Source organism: Elgaria multicarinata, chromosome 9 (genome assembly GCF_023053635.1).
Source record: "Elgaria multicarinata webbii isolate HBS135686 ecotype San Diego chromosome 9, rElgMul1.1.pri, whole genome shotgun sequence".
Classification (NCBI taxonomy): domain Eukaryota; kingdom Metazoa; phylum Chordata; class Lepidosauria; order Squamata; family Anguidae; genus Elgaria; species Elgaria multicarinata.
This window is the reverse complement of record NC_086179.1, coordinates 19499240-19519426: the sequence shown is the minus strand read 5'-3', so window position 1 is coordinate 19519426 and position 20187 is coordinate 19499240. Positions and strand designations below refer to the sequence as shown.

General features: G+C 41.1%; 1 protein-coding gene across 1 annotated transcript in view; it reads left to right on the top strand.

Moving 5' to 3' along the window:
* Nucleotides 1-20187, top strand: part of IL17RA (interleukin 17 receptor A) — a 34649-nt gene that overhangs the window by 7617 nt on the left and 6845 nt on the right. Inside the window, exons 2-11 of the mRNA XM_063134870.1 lie at nt 3185-3209; nt 3987-4133; nt 10514-10641; nt 11797-11923; nt 13263-13310; nt 13387-13547; nt 14964-15041; nt 16790-16898; nt 18115-18216; nt 19358-19396. Coding sequence (XP_062990940.1) covers nt 3185-3209; nt 3987-4133; nt 10514-10641; nt 11797-11923; nt 13263-13310; nt 13387-13547; nt 14964-15041; nt 16790-16898; nt 18115-18216; nt 19358-19396 — 964 coding nt within the window. The remainder of the gene's footprint in view (nt 1-3184; nt 3210-3986; nt 4134-10513; nt 10642-11796; nt 11924-13262; nt 13311-13386; nt 13548-14963; nt 15042-16789; nt 16899-18114; nt 18217-19357; nt 19397-20187) is intronic.

Below are 20187 nucleotides of genomic sequence, written 5' to 3'. Positions count from 1 at the left end.
GAAGCCAGATTCTGTCTGGACATCAGGAAAAACTTCCTGACTGTTAGAGCAGTACAACAAAGGAACCAGTTACCTAGGGAGGTCATGGGCTCTCCCACACTAGAGACATTCAAGAGGCAGCTGGACAGCCATCTGTCAGGGTTGCTTTAAGGTGGATTCCTGCATATAGTAGGGGGTTGGACTCGATGGCCTTATAGGCCTCTTCCAACTCTACTATTCTATGAAGGATTAAAGGAAGAGGAAATAAGAATTGAAGGAAAAGGAAATGAATGGACATTTATAAAATCAATAAACAAATCAAGCGTTTGTTTAAATAACGTATTGCTGTTTATACAAAGAGTTTATTATACAGCAGAGTTTAAATTCATTAGTGTTTTTATATAATCCAAGTGCAGAAGTAACAACTTTTACCCAAAATAAACTTTTAGGTTGGCCTGCTGTAACTTTTCTTACATTGCCAGTAAAAAATATGTACCGCTCTGAATTAGGCAAAGCCCCAAACCCTTCCTCTCTAGGCAAGCCACCCCCACCTTTTATGAGGGAAGGGCCAGTGGGGAGCATGCCTTGATGGCCACTGCTGCTTGAAGGTGACCCAACTACTTCCACGCAGTGGCATTCCAACACTCTGCTGACCGCTTTTCCTGCTCTAGAGTAGGTAAAGGGCCAAAGGTTATCGAAGTTCCTTTGTCATGCAGCCATTACACAACACTCACCCTTCCTGACAACTTTGGAGCAGGGATCACTGCACAACTGCCAGGGCAGTCTCTGCCCATCTGTGTGGCTTAGAATTTGGGAGGTAGCCTGGCCATTTGTAACACTTGCCAGATGGCAGGCCACATTTGCCATGATTGGCAAGCAGAATTGTTAAAATCTGGCCTTCTTGGATAAGTAACTGGGCCTACTGTCAGCAACCTTGCCAGGGTATGCTGACTTAGGATACTTAATTAAGCAGTATATATCTTATATTTTTCTTGAACCTGATGGGAAGAACCTTCTTGAAAGCTTGAGATTTCATAGCAGTATAATTTAAAATGCCACTTTATAATAGGAGAGTCTATAATTGGGGGCCTGTGGACTTCTATCTGGCAGCATGAGAGATGCTGCTGGCTCCTAGTTACCAATTTAGAAGGAATGAAATTGGCATCTCTGGTTATGGAACATGAAGTTAAGCCACATCAGCGGGCAGGGTTTGATGCGCTATCCTCATTTTTAAGGGTGGGTTTCAGGAAAACTTACCGACTTAGTTTGCATTACACAGCAAACTCATCGAAGGTTGTTTAACCCACAATGAACCACGGTGTGTTTCAAGTTTGTGTGGATGAGATTTCAAATATGCAACTCTTGTTCGAAGGTTGTTGCATCATGCAAACCTGGCCACTGAAGGTTATTTGAGGATTAAACAACCCTCGCATAACCGTCAGTTTGTTATTTAATGACCATGGCTCAGTTTCCATGACATGGCAACCCCCACTAGAGGTTGTATATTCAAATTCTCACCTGTCTCGAATTAAATAACCTATGGTGAGTCAGCGTGTTGTGTGAACCAGCCCACTTCCTACACTTTCGACAAATATGGGAGAAAGCATTGAAAGCTTGTAGGTCTTCAATTACACTTTTCTTTGAGACAAACTAGAATCATAGAATAGTAGAGTTGAAAAGGACCTATAAGGCCATCGAGTCCAACCCTCTACTCAATGCAGGAATCCACCTTAAAGCATTCCTGACAGATGGCTGTCCAGCTGTCTCTTGAATACCTCTAGTGTGGGACAGCCCATGACCTCCCTAGGTAACTGGTTCCATTGTCGTACTGCTGTAACAGTCAGGAAGTTTTTCCTGATGTCCAGCTGGAATCTGGCTTCCTGCAACTTGAGCCCATTATTCCGTGCCCTGCACTCTGGGATGACTGAGAAGAGATCTTGGCCCTCTTCTGTGTGACAGCTTTTCAGGTATTTGAAGAGTGCTATCATGTCTTCCCTCAATCTTCTCTTCTCTAGACTAAGCATGCCCAGTTTTTTCAGTCTTTAGCTTTGTTTCCAGACCCCTGATCATCCTCATTGCCCTCCCCTGAACACACTCTAACTTGTCTGCATCCTTCTTGAAGTTTGGTGACGAGAACTGGACACAGTATTCAAGATGAGGCCTAACCAGTACTGAATAGAGGGGAGCCAGTACCTTGCGTGATTTGGAAGCTATGCTTCTATTAATGCAGCCCAAAATAGCATTGGCTTTTTTTGCAGCCACATCACTCAGCTTCTGATCTACAACAATTCCAAGATCCTTCTCATTTGTAGTATTGCTGAGCCAAGTATTCCCCATCTTGTAACTGTGCATTTGGTTAATTTTTCTAGGTGTAGAAATTGGCATTTATCCCTATTAAAATTCATTCTGTTTTAATCCCAGCACTCCAGCCTATCAAGATCACTTTGAAGTTTGTTTCTGTCTTCCAGGGTATTAGCTATCCCATCCAATTTTGTGTCATCTGCCAGTTTGATAAGTGTTCCCTGTACCTCCTTGTCTAAATCATTAATAAAAATGTTGAAGAGCCCTGAGCCCTGCAGTACCCCACTCGTTACCTCCCCACAGTTTGAGAAGGTTCCGTTAATAAGCACTCTTTGAGTCGATTCTGTAGCCAACTGTGGATCCACTTAATAGTTGTTCCATCTAGCCCACTTTTAGCTAGTTTGTTAATCAGAATATCATGGGGCACTTTTTGCTTCTCCAGTCTAAAATGTGGAAAAAACCAAACCCCACAATATGTGCAGAACCCAAGTAGGACTCTTACAGTCTATATTCAGAAGTTAAATCCCACAAAGTTCAGTAGATCTTATTCCCAAGTAAGTGTGCATCTGATTGAAGCACTAGTTTCCTGTGATATGTGCCAAAAGGTTTCTAAGGAAAATATAAAGCTTAAGGAAGTGGTTAATGTCTTGTTAGAAAAACCTATATTAACAAAGTACATTAATCAATGTCTTCCTTGATTTCAGCCAAACTATTTCACTTATATACACACTGTGTCTTCTTCTTTTTCTAGCAATAGTGTTTCACCTATCCACACAAATGTCAATCTTCTAGATTTCAACTCTACGAAGTTCTTATCCAGACGTTCTTTCTCTTTGTCACAAGTTGACTATCAATAGGAATAAGAAGTGTTTTTTCCCTAATGGGCTTTTGTTCTTTCCTGCAGGGTCTACACTGCCTTGTGCGAAACAGTAAGTCCATTCTTTTTCTTAACTTGCATCTGTCTCCTGTTCATTTTAGAGCTGAAGTCTTTTGCTAAGCTTTATCCCCTGTATAAAGCTCCTTGCAACTAAAAAACACTCAGGTTTTCACACAATCCACCTGCCATCCCCTCTTCAGTGTCATGCTCAAGTTCGATGTTGGTACCAAAAGTTCTTCTCAGTTTCAAGGCTACAATTTCAGTCTCAGTGAACTAAGAAAATAAGCATTGAGATGGTGGGAGAGGGTTCCCGCCCAAACTCCTCAGATAGAGAAGTTTCCCAAATTGAGACTCCACACAGGTGCAGAATCCATATGTGTGAATGCGCAGAGGCCCACTTCAAGAACTACAATTACAAGTAGCAACCTGTATTACTAAATTATCCAAATTTATACCCTATAAGACAGCTGTAGCATGTGGGCCATTATGTGTTTCTTAAAGCACATCTCATTGTATATCTGTCTCTTACCATGCCTCCTATTAGCAAAAGTGTATGCATTAGAGGGAATATCCCTGCCAAGAAGTTCAGGTGTTTTACTGAAGATTTTGAATGTATAGCATTGACACTAATTATGGTTGAGCTCTGCCTGGCTCTCCCTTAATTCCAATTTTCATAGCTTTCTTTTAAAGGCCATGGTGACATAGCAAGATATTTTTGGTGGAGTGTTCAAAGCTGGAAGTGTGGGAGGCACTGGTCCAAAGGGAAATCAATTGCTACCTCAGAAAATGGCTTAATTTTTGTTTTTGTCTTGCTTGTTTTAACTGGCAGGTACCTGCATGGATCAGAGCTGGCTCAGTGTTTTCACGTTGACTCCCTCAGCCCCAAGTTCTCTTGATGTTGGTATTGATACTTTCTTTGGGGAGGAGGGGAAACTACTCCCCGTGCTAAAGATAGAGTGGAAGGTGGCTACTGATGGTAAGTGCGGCTCAATTTAATATACATCTGAGTGGGCTGATGTCTGTCAAAGGTGTCTAATGAGATAGCTAGAGCTATCTCTGAAATGGTTGTGTGGTTTGGCAGTTGTTTGATGCTCTGATGGCATACTTGCAACATTTTACTAAAATTCCTACCTTGGGCATCTTTCAGAGGCAAACGCATAAGAGATTAAGAGCAGATTCAGGGATGAATGCAAATGGCAGTATTTCACTTCAAATACAGAAGAAAGAATGAAGTACAATCTTGGTATTGAAGAATTCTGATTATCACCTTAAAACACTGGAACTGATAGGATCTAAGTGCATATCTTTTTGTGGTTTAAAAGCAAAATATTTGACAATATGAACATATGAAGCTGCCTTATTCTGAGTCAAACCATTGGTCAATGTAGTTCTTTACTGTCCATTGTGACTGGTAGCAATTCTTCAAGGTCACGAGTGAAGACGACTCTGAGACCTGAGGTTATAAGAAGAGCCATCCTGGATTAAATCAAAGGCCTGTCTAGACCAGCATCCTGTTGCCCATAGTTGCCACTGAGATGCTGGTGGGAATCCTCAAACCAGGACATGAGGGCAATAGCCCTCTCCCACCATTGTTCCTCAGTATCTAGTATTTAGAGGCATGTGGCCTTTCTGGTCCGGGAGGTAGTATGTAGTGAATAACTGGTAAGGAGTCCAACTGCATGAAGAGGAGGCATCCCAAATAGGCGGCCCCGTCCTGGTTTTTATTAAGAACTAAGTGGTTACATTTCTTGTATACAAGCTATGATTGGTTGTTAAGTACAGCATGTTAAATGCATGATTACCTCGTGCACAGGGGGTGCACAGGAGGTGTTGGTTAGTGTGTGTTCAGCATGAATATACCATATAAGGGTTAAGGAAATACGTGATCACAGCATAGTGTCTTCAATACTGTATTGTATTCTGTGGCTCTTGAGTCAGTGCGTCAGCACATTCCAAGGCATTGGCCAGCAAGTACCAAGATGTTTCTTAGCAAGGCTTTATCTTAAAAGTGTTATCCTGTGTTCTAGCACATCTCAGCATGGTATGCCAATACTGAAAGTGTGCCAAAGAGAGGGATAACAATTTCCCCTACATCTCCCCTTTTATTCTTTTAATTGTAAAGCCTTGTAAGCATAATAAATTTGGCGTTTGCTTGGTTTTGAAGCCTTGGGACGGCAAGAGGGAACACACCATGACAGTAATCTTGGGATACATTGTATGAAACAGCAGAAGGTGATTAATAAAAATACAATCAATACAGCATATTGAAATATAGTTTTGTACCATCTTGTTGGAAACCAGGACCACAAAAACTTCCACCATTCAGGTGCAATATCTTGTTTAACTGCATGTGCATATTTTTTAAGTAAGTCCAGTTGGTGTTGAATTTGGTTACTATTGTCTGTGAGATTGAAACAGCACATATTTTCCACAGCTTCGCAGCCAAGATGTCTTTGTAACAACAAAAAGTCTATTGCAGCTCGATTGTCCAGTATAGCATGCCTTAAATCTTGTTGTTCTTGAATCAAAAGTCCAATAGCAATGGAAGTACTATTAATTGTCTTTGCTAGTAAACATGCCAGATGCCTAAGTTGTTTGGCATTTCCCACAGCCAATCCAGGAACCCCGACAAGGCTCATAGCCAGGGAGATATGTTCTGCTGGACTTAAAACAGTAACATTTCCATCACAAACTGCTTTCATAGTCTCAGTCTCTCTTTTCTGTCGAGTGCTTTTAGTAGGCCGGGGTGGTAGAAACACTGTCAAGCGACTAAGACAACATTGTGTTAATGTTATATTAGCTGGTACATAATTATAAGTACGAGACCCACATGTGAAAAACCATCCAATTGGCAATATAATGTGTCCATAGTTACTTGTTACATTTTCTATCTTTGAACAATTCCACAAAGAAGGTCCTGGGGACAAACAACCTTTTAGTGGACGGTAAATAGAGCAATTTACCATTCTAGCACATGTGTTATTCTTGTGGTTTACAACATATGGGGTGTATAACTGTATAGCATCTTGGGGTAACTGGTATGTAGCAATTCCCCATTGGGCCATGGTATGATAATGAATCTCACTAAAGTTCAGAAATTTACTCAACCCAGTAACATTACCAAGAGAACCAGGAGCTTTGCATATGGGAATGAGACATGTACTAAGTAATCCATGCATATCTGGAGCATCAGTAAGACAGAAATCAGTGGTGTTTACTATTTTTGCTAACTTTATCCATACATTGTACTGCATTCTGTCATGTAGTGGAGTGCTTATAACTGGACAAGTTATACAGCTAAATAACAGAATTATTGTCAGCAAAGAATTAGCATTTAAGCAAGCAAATGTAGCAACTAGAAAATTCTCTGGAGTTGGATCAACGTGCTGTTGCTCCAATAATTTTTGAGCTTGGAAAGATAACGCCTTTATCTCTCCCCATGTTGGTTTATGTTTTTGGACGGGCACCCTGCCACGTGCTTTCAGGGGGTCCTCCTGAAGTTGTAGGGAGAATTCTGGAATCGGGTTGGTCAATCCTTGATGCCACGACATTCTCTTTCCAGGGTTTCACACACCGTGCTGGAACCCACACTGGTCCTGTTGGAGTAAGTACAGCAGCATAACCCCGACCCCAAGTGATCAAGGGGACAGGCCCGTGCCAGACAGGATTAGGTAGCTGCCAGTACGTGATCAGCGGCTGCGGCAGAGGGGTATGCATTTGGAAATGTTGTTGTAATCGGGTAGTATTAGTTGGTAGGAGAACATTCAAATGGTTAATAGTGAACAACACTTTTGCCAGCCATTCCTGGCGGGAGCCCAAACCAATGGGGATCCCTGCTTTTTGTTTTTGTTTGTATAAATGCTCTTTCAAGGTACGGTTGGTGCGTTCAACAATAGCTTGACCAGTGGAATTATATGGAATGCCAAAAGTATGTGTAACCTGCCAGGTTTCACAAAACTGTGCAAAAGAAGTACTGCAATAAGCAGGTCTATTATCTGTTTTTAAGGCAGAAGGTATTCCCATTACTGAAAAACTTCTAATGCAATGATTAATAACATGTTTTGTTTTTTCTCTTTTTTGACATGTGACTCAAATATATCCTGAGTAAGTGTCTACTGACACATGAAGGTATTTCCATGGAGTGAAAGGACTAAAATGAGTAACATCTATTTGCCATAGCTCATTGGCTACTGTGCCACGAGGATTGACACCTATATCAGGGGCTGAATGTACCTTTGTGCACTGTGGGCATGATTGGATAATGGCGCGTGCCTGATCTAATGGCAGCTGAAACTGTTTTGCTAAGGCTTTAGCATTTTGATGATGAAACGCATGGCTTTCCCATGGAGTTAGTTTTTGCACAGCTAGAGCTCGAAGGGATTGATCAGCCACTTGATTACCAGTGGAGATCTCCCCGGGGAAGGGTTGATGACTACGGATGTGAGCAATAAAATATTCATTGGTGCGGTGAGCCAACAGAGTCTGCAAGGTTATAAAGAGACCTAAAAGGTTCTTATCTATGACTGGGGTTACATAACTTCCTGGAAGACCACGTACTACATTGTTAACATATAAACTGTCTGTTATTAGGTTTAGTGCTTGAGGAAATGTGCGGAAGGCTAAAATAACTGCAGCTAGTTCAGCTCTTTGAGGTGATTTCTGGGGCAGTGTGAACATGGTTCTCTACTGATCTTCCTGTTTCCAGGCCACTACTCCTCTCTTTAGGCTTCTATCAGTGTAAACAGTAAGGGCTTCCTTAATAGGGAAGTCATTTTGTAAAGGCTTGATTTTAACAGACAATTGACTTAAACATTGCAGTCGAGGGTCAGCAGGAATAAGATATGTAACTTGTCCTACAAAGCCTGCTAAGGCAGCTTGCAATTCTTCAGAAAATGACACTGATCGTTCCCACATCTGAAGAGGCATGGGAACTATCAGAGTTTCTGGATCTTGGGCTAAAAGTGCTCTTGTACGCTCTCGAGCTTTAATAATCAGATTGGCATACATAATTGGTTTTGTAGAGATTGTACAGCTAGGGCTATGACTGAGATACAGCCATTCAAGTATGTGTGTGTGACGATTGCAGGTCTTAGTGTTGCAAGATCTACTCCTGAACTGAGTGTCACAGGTTTCAATACGTGTCTGTGTAATAACTGCATATGGTTGACTTAACCCTGTAAGTATAAGAACTTGACAAGGTTGATCTAACACCTGGCGATCTACCCAAATTTCTTTTAAACATTCATTGACTAAAGACAAAACTTGCAGTTGATTAGTGGTTAAAGAAATTTTATCAGCTGGGTGTTTACCTTGTTTTAGGGCGGCAAACAAAGGTGAAAGTTCATCAGTTGTGAGCTTGCAGTAAGGTCTGAGCCAATTAATAGCTCCTCATTGTTAATTTGTCTCTGTAAGGCTTCCTTTGATTGTAAGGCTCAGTAGGTCCATGGTGTGTGATAGTAAAGGATTTTGAAGGTTTTCTAGACACTGGCACCCTTTGAAATGCTTTTATGATGCAGCGGTTAACGGCCTGAAAGGTAGGCATAGGTAGTTGCGCCTGCGCCTCTATCCCTGCAAACTGTCCACTGCCATACAACTGCTCTGCTGTTATCACTCCATTAGAGCTTAGGGCTATATGGAGCGACTCCTTTCTGTATTCACTGTCCCAAACTACATATTGGGCTGGACTTAGGATCATGCGAAATAAATCTTTCCAATCCTGAGGAAGCATAGTGTATACATTGCCAATACTCTCCACCATGCCTTGGGCATAAGTAGAGCGTATGCCTGTCTCTTGAATAGCTTTATTCAATTCTCTAAGTACTGAATAAGGCAATGATGTCCAATTGACAACTACCTGTCCTTGGTCATTTTGATGTGAGGTTATAGGATAAGCTGAAGGAAAGTTATTAAGACCTTCAAACAGCTCATCTGAGGTTAATGTTCCTTTCCTCTTTTCCTCTTCAAAAGCCTCACGGACTTTGCTAAGTTTTGGCAACACTTCACTATTTGCTTCTTCTCTCAGCTGTGAAGCTGATGCAGGAGGCACTAACTGGGGATATGGGAGTGATGTTTGAGAAATTGGAGCGATAAAAGATAATGAGCTGGAGGATGCCTCGGTTCCTACCTTCTCCAGCGCATCTTTGCATCGCTGCCACAGCAACAAGTGCTGTATGGGAGCTCGTGGTTCAGTGTATAGGTGTGTACCTATTTTCACCCAATCTGTGAGCTGAAGTGTCCCTGCCTCGGGATACCAAGGGCATTGCAACCCTATTTCATTTACTAGGTCACTTACATGACTGAGGGATACAGTTGTACAACCTTGCTGTTTTAAAATTTTATGTAGCTCTTGTGCATGAAGCTTCTGCGGAGCTGACAATTCCCCCCCCCCCCATACTCACGATAAGGGAGCGTAGTAACGCTGAGTGGTACCAAGGCTATTACAGCCAATGAGCAGGGGGTTTCCTGGATCCGATCACGTCGGGGTCACCAGATGTAGTGAATAACTGGCAAGGAGTCCAACTGCATGAAGAGGAGGCATCCCAAATAGGCAGCCCCATCCTGGTTTTTATTAAGAACTAAGTGGTTACATTTCTTGTATACAAGCTATGATTGGTTGTTAAGTACAGCATGTTAAATGCATGATTACCTCGTGCACAGGGGGTGCACAGGAGGTGTTGGTTAGTGTGTGTTCAGCATGAATATACCATATAAGGGTTAAGGAAATACGTGATCACAGCATAGTGTCTTCAATACTGTATTGTATTCTGTGGCTCTTGAGTCAGTGCGTCAGCACATTCCAAGGCATTGGCCAGCAAGTACCAAGACGTTTCTTAGCAAGGCTTTATCTTAAAAGTGTTATCCTGTGTTCTAGCACATCTCAGCATGGTATGCCAATACTGAAAGTGTGCCAAAGAGAGGGATAACAATTTCCCCTACAGTAGTATATATTATATAGCCATTATGACTAGTGGCCACTAATAGCCTTATCCTCCATGAATTTGTTTATTCCCCTTTTAAACAGTCACTTCTTGAGGAAGTGAATTCAAACGTTATCTATACACACATCTATGTGTGAAGAAGTACTTCCTTCTTCTTGTACTGATTTTCTGTATGCTACGACATAGGGAAAAACCCAAGCTATTCCTTCATACATATACTGCAGACTAAAACAGTCTTACGTGGAAAAACCTGAGCCTGCCTTTTCCTCCTCCTCTGTACCTAAATCAGTGGTAGATATTTTTCCCTCTATAATCAGGAGCTCAGACTGCAATGTGAACATTGCATGTGCGAGGCTCCTAACAGAAATAAAGTATTTCTTTACCAGTCCTGTTTCTCTTCTCTCTCCCTAACCACCAGCAAGCATTATGTATCTCAAAGGGGTCGAATTGGCTGTGCTGCAGGTGACCAGTAACCAGCAGGTCTGTGCTCAGTTCGACTTTCAGAATAACCTGTCAATCCAAGTCCGTCCAAATGGTGGAGGCCGGGTAAGTGCTCATGGAGGTATTTCAATTTTTTTACTTTATGCCCTTCCCAGAATCTGACAGCTTGCTGCCTATGTCAGGTATAAAATTTCCAATGCAAAAGGAAAGGCTTGTACTTACGAAAAGCCTTGTATTTATGCCCCATTACCTGCAACAAATAAAAATTACTTCAATAAGGCCCCTGCTGAGTGTGAGCTGTGAGTAGCCAATGCAGAGCAACCACAGTGATCCACTTTGTTTACTCAACTGAGGAAATGTAGTGGAGCAGAATGGCTATACTCTGTTCCCAACAGGAGAACAAAGAAACACAGAGTTCATACTGGGAGCAGCCACAGCATAGGGAAAGAAAGTGCAGCAGCATTGAGAATGGCTACTGCAAACTCAGGAAAGCAATATGTTTGCTGCTACTACCACTTCGGTTTTTTTGCAGAAGCAGCAACCATCTTGCTCAACAGTAGGCAGTTGCAAGAAAGATGTGCAATGCTTGTTGCTGACACTTCCACTTTGACAGGTCTGCAGCATTGGCTGTAAACATCGCTAGCTATCTGGGTGGGAAAGCGCAGTATTTCTTGACAGTCCCTAGGGATGGAGGTGCTCTTCTCTTCCCTGAACATGTCCATTGTTTTTACTAGCCTGTAGAACTCTTTCTCTCCCCATTTAGCATCTGTTTTCCCCCAACCGTCTGACTGCCAGCTGTGTTATAGCAGGAGTGAGAGAAGAAGCATTAGCAGAGCTTGGGGAGGGACAGTGAGTGAGCAGTAGCAAAAGGTCCTAGGTTCAATCTCAGTATCTCCAGGTTGGGCTGGAAATATTCCTGCTTGAAATTCTGGAGAGCCACTGCCAATCAGATTGTAGACAGTACTAAGCTAGATGGGTCCATGGTCTGGGTCCATATAAGGCAGCTTCCTATGTTTATGAGCAAAGGGATGATCCTTAAAATCTTATTTTAAGGCTGTTCTAGACACACTAACATTGATTTAGTGCATGCAGTGAATTATGCACAGTACAGAAAGTATAAATAATAATCCATGTTCCTGTATCTTGTTTGTGATTTATCTTTTTGGCTAGTGTAGCCCTAATATAGCTGTCCAGTAGGAGATCAGTTTTTAATTTCAGTGCACTGTGTATCTGTTAAAAAGATCTCTCATCTCATTTCAGTGGAATTTCTCTTTCAACCGCTTTGAAGTACAGCCAGGTCAGATGTACCAAGTGACTGTCCATCACCTGCCCAAATTAAGTACTCCAGGAGACCATAACCTGAAATCCAGGCGTTTCACAGTACCTGGTAAGGCACCCTCTTGTCATGTTGGTGATGGGATTGGTTAGTGGACTTACTGTGTTGCAGGATTAGACATAAATCAATATAGGTGCTGATCATTTTTGTAGTTTATATGGCATTACAACTAAGAGATGTACAAAAATGACAAAAGTACAAAGCTTTAACTACATGCTCACAATCTATATATAAAGACAAATCAGTGAAAGAAGACTCCAGAGGTAACATGTGCTGGAGGAAAGACCTGCTAGGATGGGAATGTATGTGACTTTTAAAGCATTTCTTTACATACAGGAGGCAACAGAGCACTCCAAATGTCAGATGAGAGATAATTTCAAAGAAAAGCAACTGAAAGAGAGATGGCAAAGACAGGAAATAGATGAAGAAATCATAGGTTTGCAAAATCACAGAACCAACAATAGCATTAGCTCACTGATTCTAACACAGTTGGTTTACATTTCAATATGACTCTTTTTCAAGTGATCTGCAAACTCAGTACTATATGTTTGCATTTTCAAAGAACTCTGCCCATGTGTCAATATTTAGGCTAGACAGTAAAAATCTCTCTCTCTCTCTCTGCCATATTGAAATCGCTTTGTGTCAGTGCTGAGCACTTTTTTTTTAGAATGTTTTAGGATGTTTTAACAATGTATATTATGTTCTTAATTCAGTCTTATGTATTTTATATTTACTCTTGTTCCCCGCCTCGATCAAATGGAGAGGCGGGTAAGAAATAAATATTATTATTATTATTATTTTATTATTGTATTTTAAATGGCCTCACTGGCAACTTTTGAGAGTTAACCTGAGTTCAGGCAAATGGATTTCAATATATAAGCTGGTACCGTTCTGAGTTAAGTGTTTGGTGGTGGTGGTTCTTTTTTAAATTCTGCTAACATGCAAATCCATCTTAGTAGTATGTCTCATATGGGAGTCTTGTGAATCCATCCTCCCTTAAGAATACTGAACGTCCATTGGCATCATAGCATTTAAGTCTATTTTATAGTTACCTCCTATGTAGACATTTTCCTTGAGCCTGTGATAAAAGTCATTAATTTTGATGGGAGAACCCTTCAAAGTCCAGGAAACTCCCAAGAGTTCTCTTCCTTGTATAGGTTGCCGGTGTTTACCAGGCACTCAGACTTATGCATCCCTAATGATACTCAAATTCTAAATTGATGAGGCAAGTTACTTTTTAGGACCAGAGTTTTAGTGACTATGGGCAGTGTTTATCTCTAGTTACCCCAAGAGACCATGAAAAATAACTTAATGTAACCCTCTCAAGTAACTCTGTGTGTTCATCCATTTTGTCAGTCCAAAGCTAATAATTTTTTTCTTTTTGTTGCAGACTGCACAGTTCCTATCGTAAAAACAACAGCACCATGTCTGCAAATAGGTAATTTTTGTTAGTCGGTTTGGGTGGAAGTGTGGGAAATGCTGTTTCAAGTTCTTGATGACCTTTCTATGTGCAGGCAGTCTGTGGGAGCCCAGAATTGAAGGTGAAAGACTAGGTGATGATTCTCTGTTGGTCAGCTTTAATCCAGCAGTGGAGCCAGCCAGTTACATCATCCACGTGACCAGTTATCAAGAAAATGAAAATGAATGTAAGAAGACCACACACAAAATATCCGAGGTAATCCGCTCCTCTCCCTCTCTTTTTGAGACACTTCAGAAAGTAGGCTCATTCCCAAAAAATTAAAATTCCTCTTCGGTTATTACTTAGTTCCTAATTATTAATGCCACTTAGATCTGTCCTTCATTTCCTCTCAATTTACCAGAGCTGTCTGTAAAGTGTCTCCCCTGCTATTCCACAATAACACAGTCTTACCTGGGTTACAAACAGATGGCCTGGAATTCTGGTCTTTAAAAACACACCCGAATCCCCCAGTTCTGAGATGCTTTAACTACAAAATGTAAATTCTGCATTAAGATGAAATTATTTCCTTTTGACAACTTACTTACATTCACATGCTTCATGGAGTTTTGGTATTTCTGCAATTTCAGAATGTGACATTTTGTGTTAAAGTGCAGGAATGGGCTTATAAAACCAGAAAGATAAACAGCTGAAAGCCAAAAGATGGGGTTGAATGCTATACTAAATAGAGGCCTTCTTTCTCAACCATGGTTTAAAATTGGCTTCTGAATCTGGTTTGTTTGGAAGCCATAGTTCCCAGTCTTCACATAACAGGAACTCATGGTCAACTGCAGCTTCTTGGCTCCTTCACTCATATAAAAGGAGGAATGAATCTGCAGCAAAGGGGCTGCATGCATGTGCACACAGCTCATACTCATTTGATTGTCCAAACCACACCATGGTGTTATCACACAACTAAAATGGGCCAAAATTCCTCAAAACCAATGTCAGGGACTGACCAACAGTTACAGGAAGCACTAAATTGAAGTCATTGCTGCTCAAGGAGGTGCTACCAGGTACTTAATCTAACGGTTTACATACTTTTTCACACATGGATATTGAATGTTGAACCAGTTGTGGATAAATAAATATTTTTAAAAACAATCATAGAATCATAGAATAGCAGAGTTGGAAGGGACCTACAAGGCTATTGAGTCCAACCCCCTGCTCAATGCAGGAATCCACCCTAAAGCATCCCTGACAGATGGTTGTCCAGCTGCCTCTTGAATGCCTCTAGTGTGGGAGAGCCCACAACCTCCCTACGTAACTGATTCCATTGTCATACTGCTCTAACAGTCAGGAAGTTTTTCCTGATGTCCAGCTGGAATCTGGCTTCCTTTAACTTGAGCCTGTTATTCCATGTTTGTGTGAAACTTGTTTAACCAGGTTATCTGTTGTACTTTATCTAGGATTATGGGATTAGATTAAGCTCTAATAACATTTTAGGTTGTAAATAAGTGACAATCCTAAGGAGATCACAGACTTTTTCTCACCACGGTATGCTTCCTTAGAGACAATGTATTTGGTCACAGATTCACTTCCTCCTTCTTAGTTTTGTTTCTCATTCTCCTGATTTCATTCAAACTCTTTGTGATTTCAACTTGTTACTCCACCTTGTATTTTGTTTTTTTGCAGGAGGGGCTGCAGCAGCGACAGAATGTCACAGTCAAACTAGAGAGAAACTTGGCGAGTTGTTGCCAGTACCAAGTTCAGGTAAGGGTTTAGGGTACATTTCTTACTAAAATAAGAGGGGGGCGTGGTCCTGTATTCCATGCTCATGGTCATACTGCAGTTATTCTTACACAGAAGGCTGGGGAGCCACCCATGAATCAGAAAAATCTTGGGCTGCTGACGGCATTGAAATAGTCTCTTGCTGCTTCATTCTTCCCCATGGCTGTAGTAGGGATTCAGCTATCTTTGTTTCACCTTAGCTACACGGATGTGGTGATGTTTCGCTGTAAAGGAGATTGTAGAATACCCACTAATTAATGTTCATATTGGATACAAAATAAATTTTAAAAGGCTATAATTGATTATTCTTTGCCTAGAAAAGTATAGCAGATACAACATATGCAATATATACAATATTTTAAGTCATGCAAGATAACATCATAGAACATTCATTAGAGCTTAATTATATAGTCTAATACCATTACTAAAATATGTCTCAGCCTGGAAGTTGAGCTTTCCTGCAGCTCAGCTGAGTTGTGTAGAAGCTACTTTCCTTAAAATTAAAGTAGGTTTATATAGCTTTCTGAATCTAAGGATTTCCCCCGAACAAAATTTGTTGTTCTGGATATTACACAATGGTGATAACATGGCCTTTATACTGTACTTTGTTATTCTGGGAGTTTTCTAATTGCCATTTTTACATGCAAAGTTAAATATGAGCTAAGAACTTCTTACCGAATTCTTAGACGCTACTTTCACACAAGGCCAGATTTGAACTGAGAACAAGTGTCAGCTGCAGAGCTTCTGGAGTCAACATTTTTCATAATGTTACAATTTTAATTTGTTTATAAAGCCCCCACCCATTGTTCACACTTCATTTTGAAATGACACTTATTTTTCCCCCTTTTTAAAGAGTATTTTGGCTAACACCCCCAACGTGTTAAGATAACAGTAATCCTTGAGTTTTGGTTTGCTAAGTTTTTGTAGAATTTTTTTTCAACCTGCGGCTTCATGATACTGGGAACTCAGAGTTCTGTGAATCTGGCTTCTGGATTGTCCAAATGCATCACTTTTCTTCTTGTTTTCATCATATGCCTGGATCTTTAGATGTGTAGTAGTCCTTTTTTACTCCCTTTAGCCTGAGACAGCATGTCAAGGGATACATGGCAGGCTATAGCAAAGATAATTATGATAATCCAGTTATGGATCTGCCTTCCTTCTCTCCTTTTTGGGCACCTGTAATTTTTTAGCAGAGCAAAGGCTTAATCTTAAAGGGCTAGGAGCCAGCAAAAGAAAGACGTATCATTTGACTTCAGGGGGTACCATTTAGAGAAGTCACCCTCTGTTTCAGACCACATTAACTTAACTCCACTTATTACAAGGTAGAAACAAATTCTTTTAATGATCCTGATATCTTGACATTTCATCTTGAATATATCCAACAACTTTGCTGTGAATCTTCCCTCCCTGCTCTGCTAGAATGTCTTCCTCCCTTCTGATGCCCGAAATGGTGCCCATGTATGGTTTTAGTTACTGACCCTTCTTGACCCTTCTTATGTTTGGAATGACAATCTAAAGAGGGGGAAATGGAATGGATGACTTGTAGATCAAGGAGCTGTGAGCAAACAAATAATGCTGTTAACTTGAATACTCTTAATAAAAGCTGAAGTGTTTGAGACTAAAGCCAGCAAAAGCACTTAATTTGGGTTTTGCTCTTGAAATGTTAAGTGATGGGGACTGGAGTCACAAATTAATTGCTGAAGTTGCCCTCTCCTTTCTCTTCCCTCCAGATTCAGCCATTTTTTACAGCTTGTGCCACAGATTGTATGAGGCATTCTGTTTTCATCCCATGTCCTCAGCCTACTATCCAGCCATATTATGACAGAACAAACGGAGATGGTATGGTCTTAATTTCAACTTGTGTAGCTAAAGAACAGTTGTTGGGATATTTTTGCTAACACAAAAAAAGGCACAATATTAGAACTATTTTGCCTACTTTTGCACAAATGTTGCAACCAACATAGGTGATACCTAGAGGATTGGCAGTGAGTCCTTTCCTCTAAAATGGGTGGGGAGCCATAATACTTTCAAGGCCCAGATTGCCCCCCCCCCCCAAAAAAAACCCTCACCTACAAGGTAAATGATGTCAGGAGGCAGGGCCTCGCCTCCTGATGTCATCAGGTCCCCAGCCAAAGTGCTGGCTGGCTGGTACATGGGTTGTCCCTCACTTTCCCCGCACAGGGAAGGTGAGGGACACTTAACCAGTGTTTCCAGGGCTCTCCTAAAAAAGCGGGCTGAGCACACTGCCAGCTTTGCCCACCTTGCTGCTCAATTGGGCTGATGCGGGACTTTGGATACTTCTCCCCCTCTCAATTAGCATGCTAAGTAAGAGGAATCCCTTTATTATCTCCAGTCTGTGATTGAAGACATCAAGGGGATTCCTCTCCCTGCCTCTTCCCCATGTCCCTGGTAGCCTCCATGTCTGGGTGCGGGGCTTTGAGAAAGGAGGGGGTGGGTCTGCAAAGGGAGCCCAAACCTCCAGAGACAAATGGGGAACCTTTGCAGGCCATCCTGCTCTAAAGGACAATGCTTCAATTTTCAATTCAGGAACATTGTGAGCAGTAACTTCAGTGTAATAATTGAATGAAGACAGACATTGTCCTCCCTCCAAAGGATAGTAGATGTGACTCTGCTGTTGCTCTTGTACCATAAAGATGTAAACTAGGGGCAAAGTGACTTGTTCAGTTTGAAGGGAGAAAAGATCATGACATAATAAAGGCGCTGGGCCCTATTCTAGACCTGCTGAGGTGGGAAGATGATTGCACAATACTCTTTCTGTTAAAAAACATTGTGGATACAACACTAATAATGTGAGGTATGTCCACACCTAACCTGGCCCACGAGTCTTCAGTTTTATTGAGCTGCTTTTGTCTGATAAACAGGATTAAAAATATAAGAAAAATACACCATGTGTTACATCTGAGGCAGAGCAAAGTTCTTCTACTGTTTCTTGGTTCATTATTTGTAAGAACAGAGCTTTTCCTATCCTTCAAGCAGTTCAGTATTGTATTGTTTCGTGACTGCAGCCCTATGGCATTTTCTTCTTATGTTGCAGATTATCTTTCAGTGGTCCTGCCCTGGAGCCTCACTGTCACCTGCATTTTACTAGTTTTGTCAGCTGTCGCTTTCGCGATTTGCCTCGTTCGGAGGCCAAAAGGTATGAAATATTTATTTATTCTTCATTGTTTCCCACTTCACAGCTTCAGTTGTACCTTCCTGGAATAGCTTGCCACTGGTCACTGAGTCTTCAACCCCCTATCGGGATTAATGTAACACACTGATACAGAATGTTCCAATAGGAATGCCTTATCTAGCCCATGATTAGTTAAGTCCTATTATGTATGAATACATGCTCAGCCTGCACAGAAATTCATCATGTAGTTGTAGGAACATTTCAAGTTTCCTGGAGGAGGAACTTAATTTCTGTGCTCTAGCCAAAATCCTGCCATACTAAAATATTATAATATGTAACGTTTGTATTGCACTTTGGGGTGGGGAGACGGCCGTTGCTCAGTGGTAGATCACATGCCTTGTATGCAGTCCCTGAAATCTCTAGAGTAAAAAAAGGGGGGGGGGGGAAAGGATTCAAAAGTAGGGGATGAATAAGACCTCTTCCTATGCTCCTAGAAAGCCACTGCTAGTCTAAGTAGAAAATACTGGTCTAGGTAGAGAAATAGTCTGACCTGGTCCTATGTTCCTATGCTTCTTACTGTTCAAAGTGCTTCACATTTATTTTATTATATTCATCAGTAATCCTGTAAAATATGTCAGTTTTATTATCCCTATAGTGCAGACAGGGATTGAGAATGACTTTAAGGCCTCCTTACAAGATCATGCCAGAGGTGAGATTTGAACCAGGGACTTCATGAGTTTCTTCACAATGCTTACTATCAAGCCCTGCATTAGACATGTTCTGATGGTCTTGTCATTTTCTTAACATGTGAAGTTGCCTGACTGTATCTCTTCCCCCTTATTGTACTATATTTAATTTCAAGTGACTTCTGCTAACCAAAGTTAGATGAAGCATATAAGCTTCTCTTGCCATCCTCATGGAGTTTGTACAAGAGCCAAATGCATGTTTCAAACTTCAAGGAAGTTTGGGCAAAGTAAATTGCTAAGTCTTGGGAGAGAAGAGTCATAAACTGCCCACCCTTCTCTTCCTGCATGTACCTGAGCCTCAGGGTAAAGGTGGTTAGCAGCTGGATCCAGGAGTTGCTGTCTCACCAAAAATATCTGTTATTCCTAGATCATTACAACTTCTAATATGTATTTGTGTGTTCTTCTTTCTCTCTTATTAGCAAATTCTGGAACAAGCAGTAGTGATGGTACACACCATGGTAAGAGAACCTTTACTTGTAGTTATTCAGTGTTGTCTTGCAATCTGGGAACCTCTGTTGGGTTCAGCTGTGAGAGGGGACAGCTTTCCTAAAACACATGTGTACAACACAGAGAAAGCTACCAAATGCTGTAACACTTTATGAGTTACTGATAACTTTCACTCAGAATTCCCAAGCTGTGAAATCTTTATATTAGCATCAAGAGCTGTTGCTTTGTGAAACAAAATCCTGTAAACAGCATGGGATTTCTGCACATAAGATGAGGATGGGTTTAATTGATTTGCCTATCATGTTTACCTTGAAGCAACTTTATTAGCTAAAAAAAGGATTTGGACTTCTACGTTAGTGAGGTTTGTAATCTGTACTATTAGGCAGGGCACTGCATAACTTTATGATGGGTATAATTATACATTTGTCAAAAAAGTAAATGTGTGGATTTGAAGTATTTGTAATGTTCTTAGCTGTGGGCTTGAACTTGAAAGATGAAAGAGAAGGTATGAGAGAAAGGAATAGAGAGTGCACAGATCTTGCATTCTTGATGACTTAACAATTAGCCCTCCATGCACCCTTTTTTGGGCACTCTCATTGCACAATGAGCTTGAAACCTAAAGAATGCAAATGCATATTCTGAGTCGAATTTGAGGTTGCATACCTGAGATCCAACAATTCCTTAAGACCCTGTTCAGACAACATGCTAGGCCACAGTAGTTAAACATTTTGAACTAAATATTATGGCTTAGCGTGTCATGTGATCCATGACTTAGCATGTCGTGTGAACCATTCCTAACTAT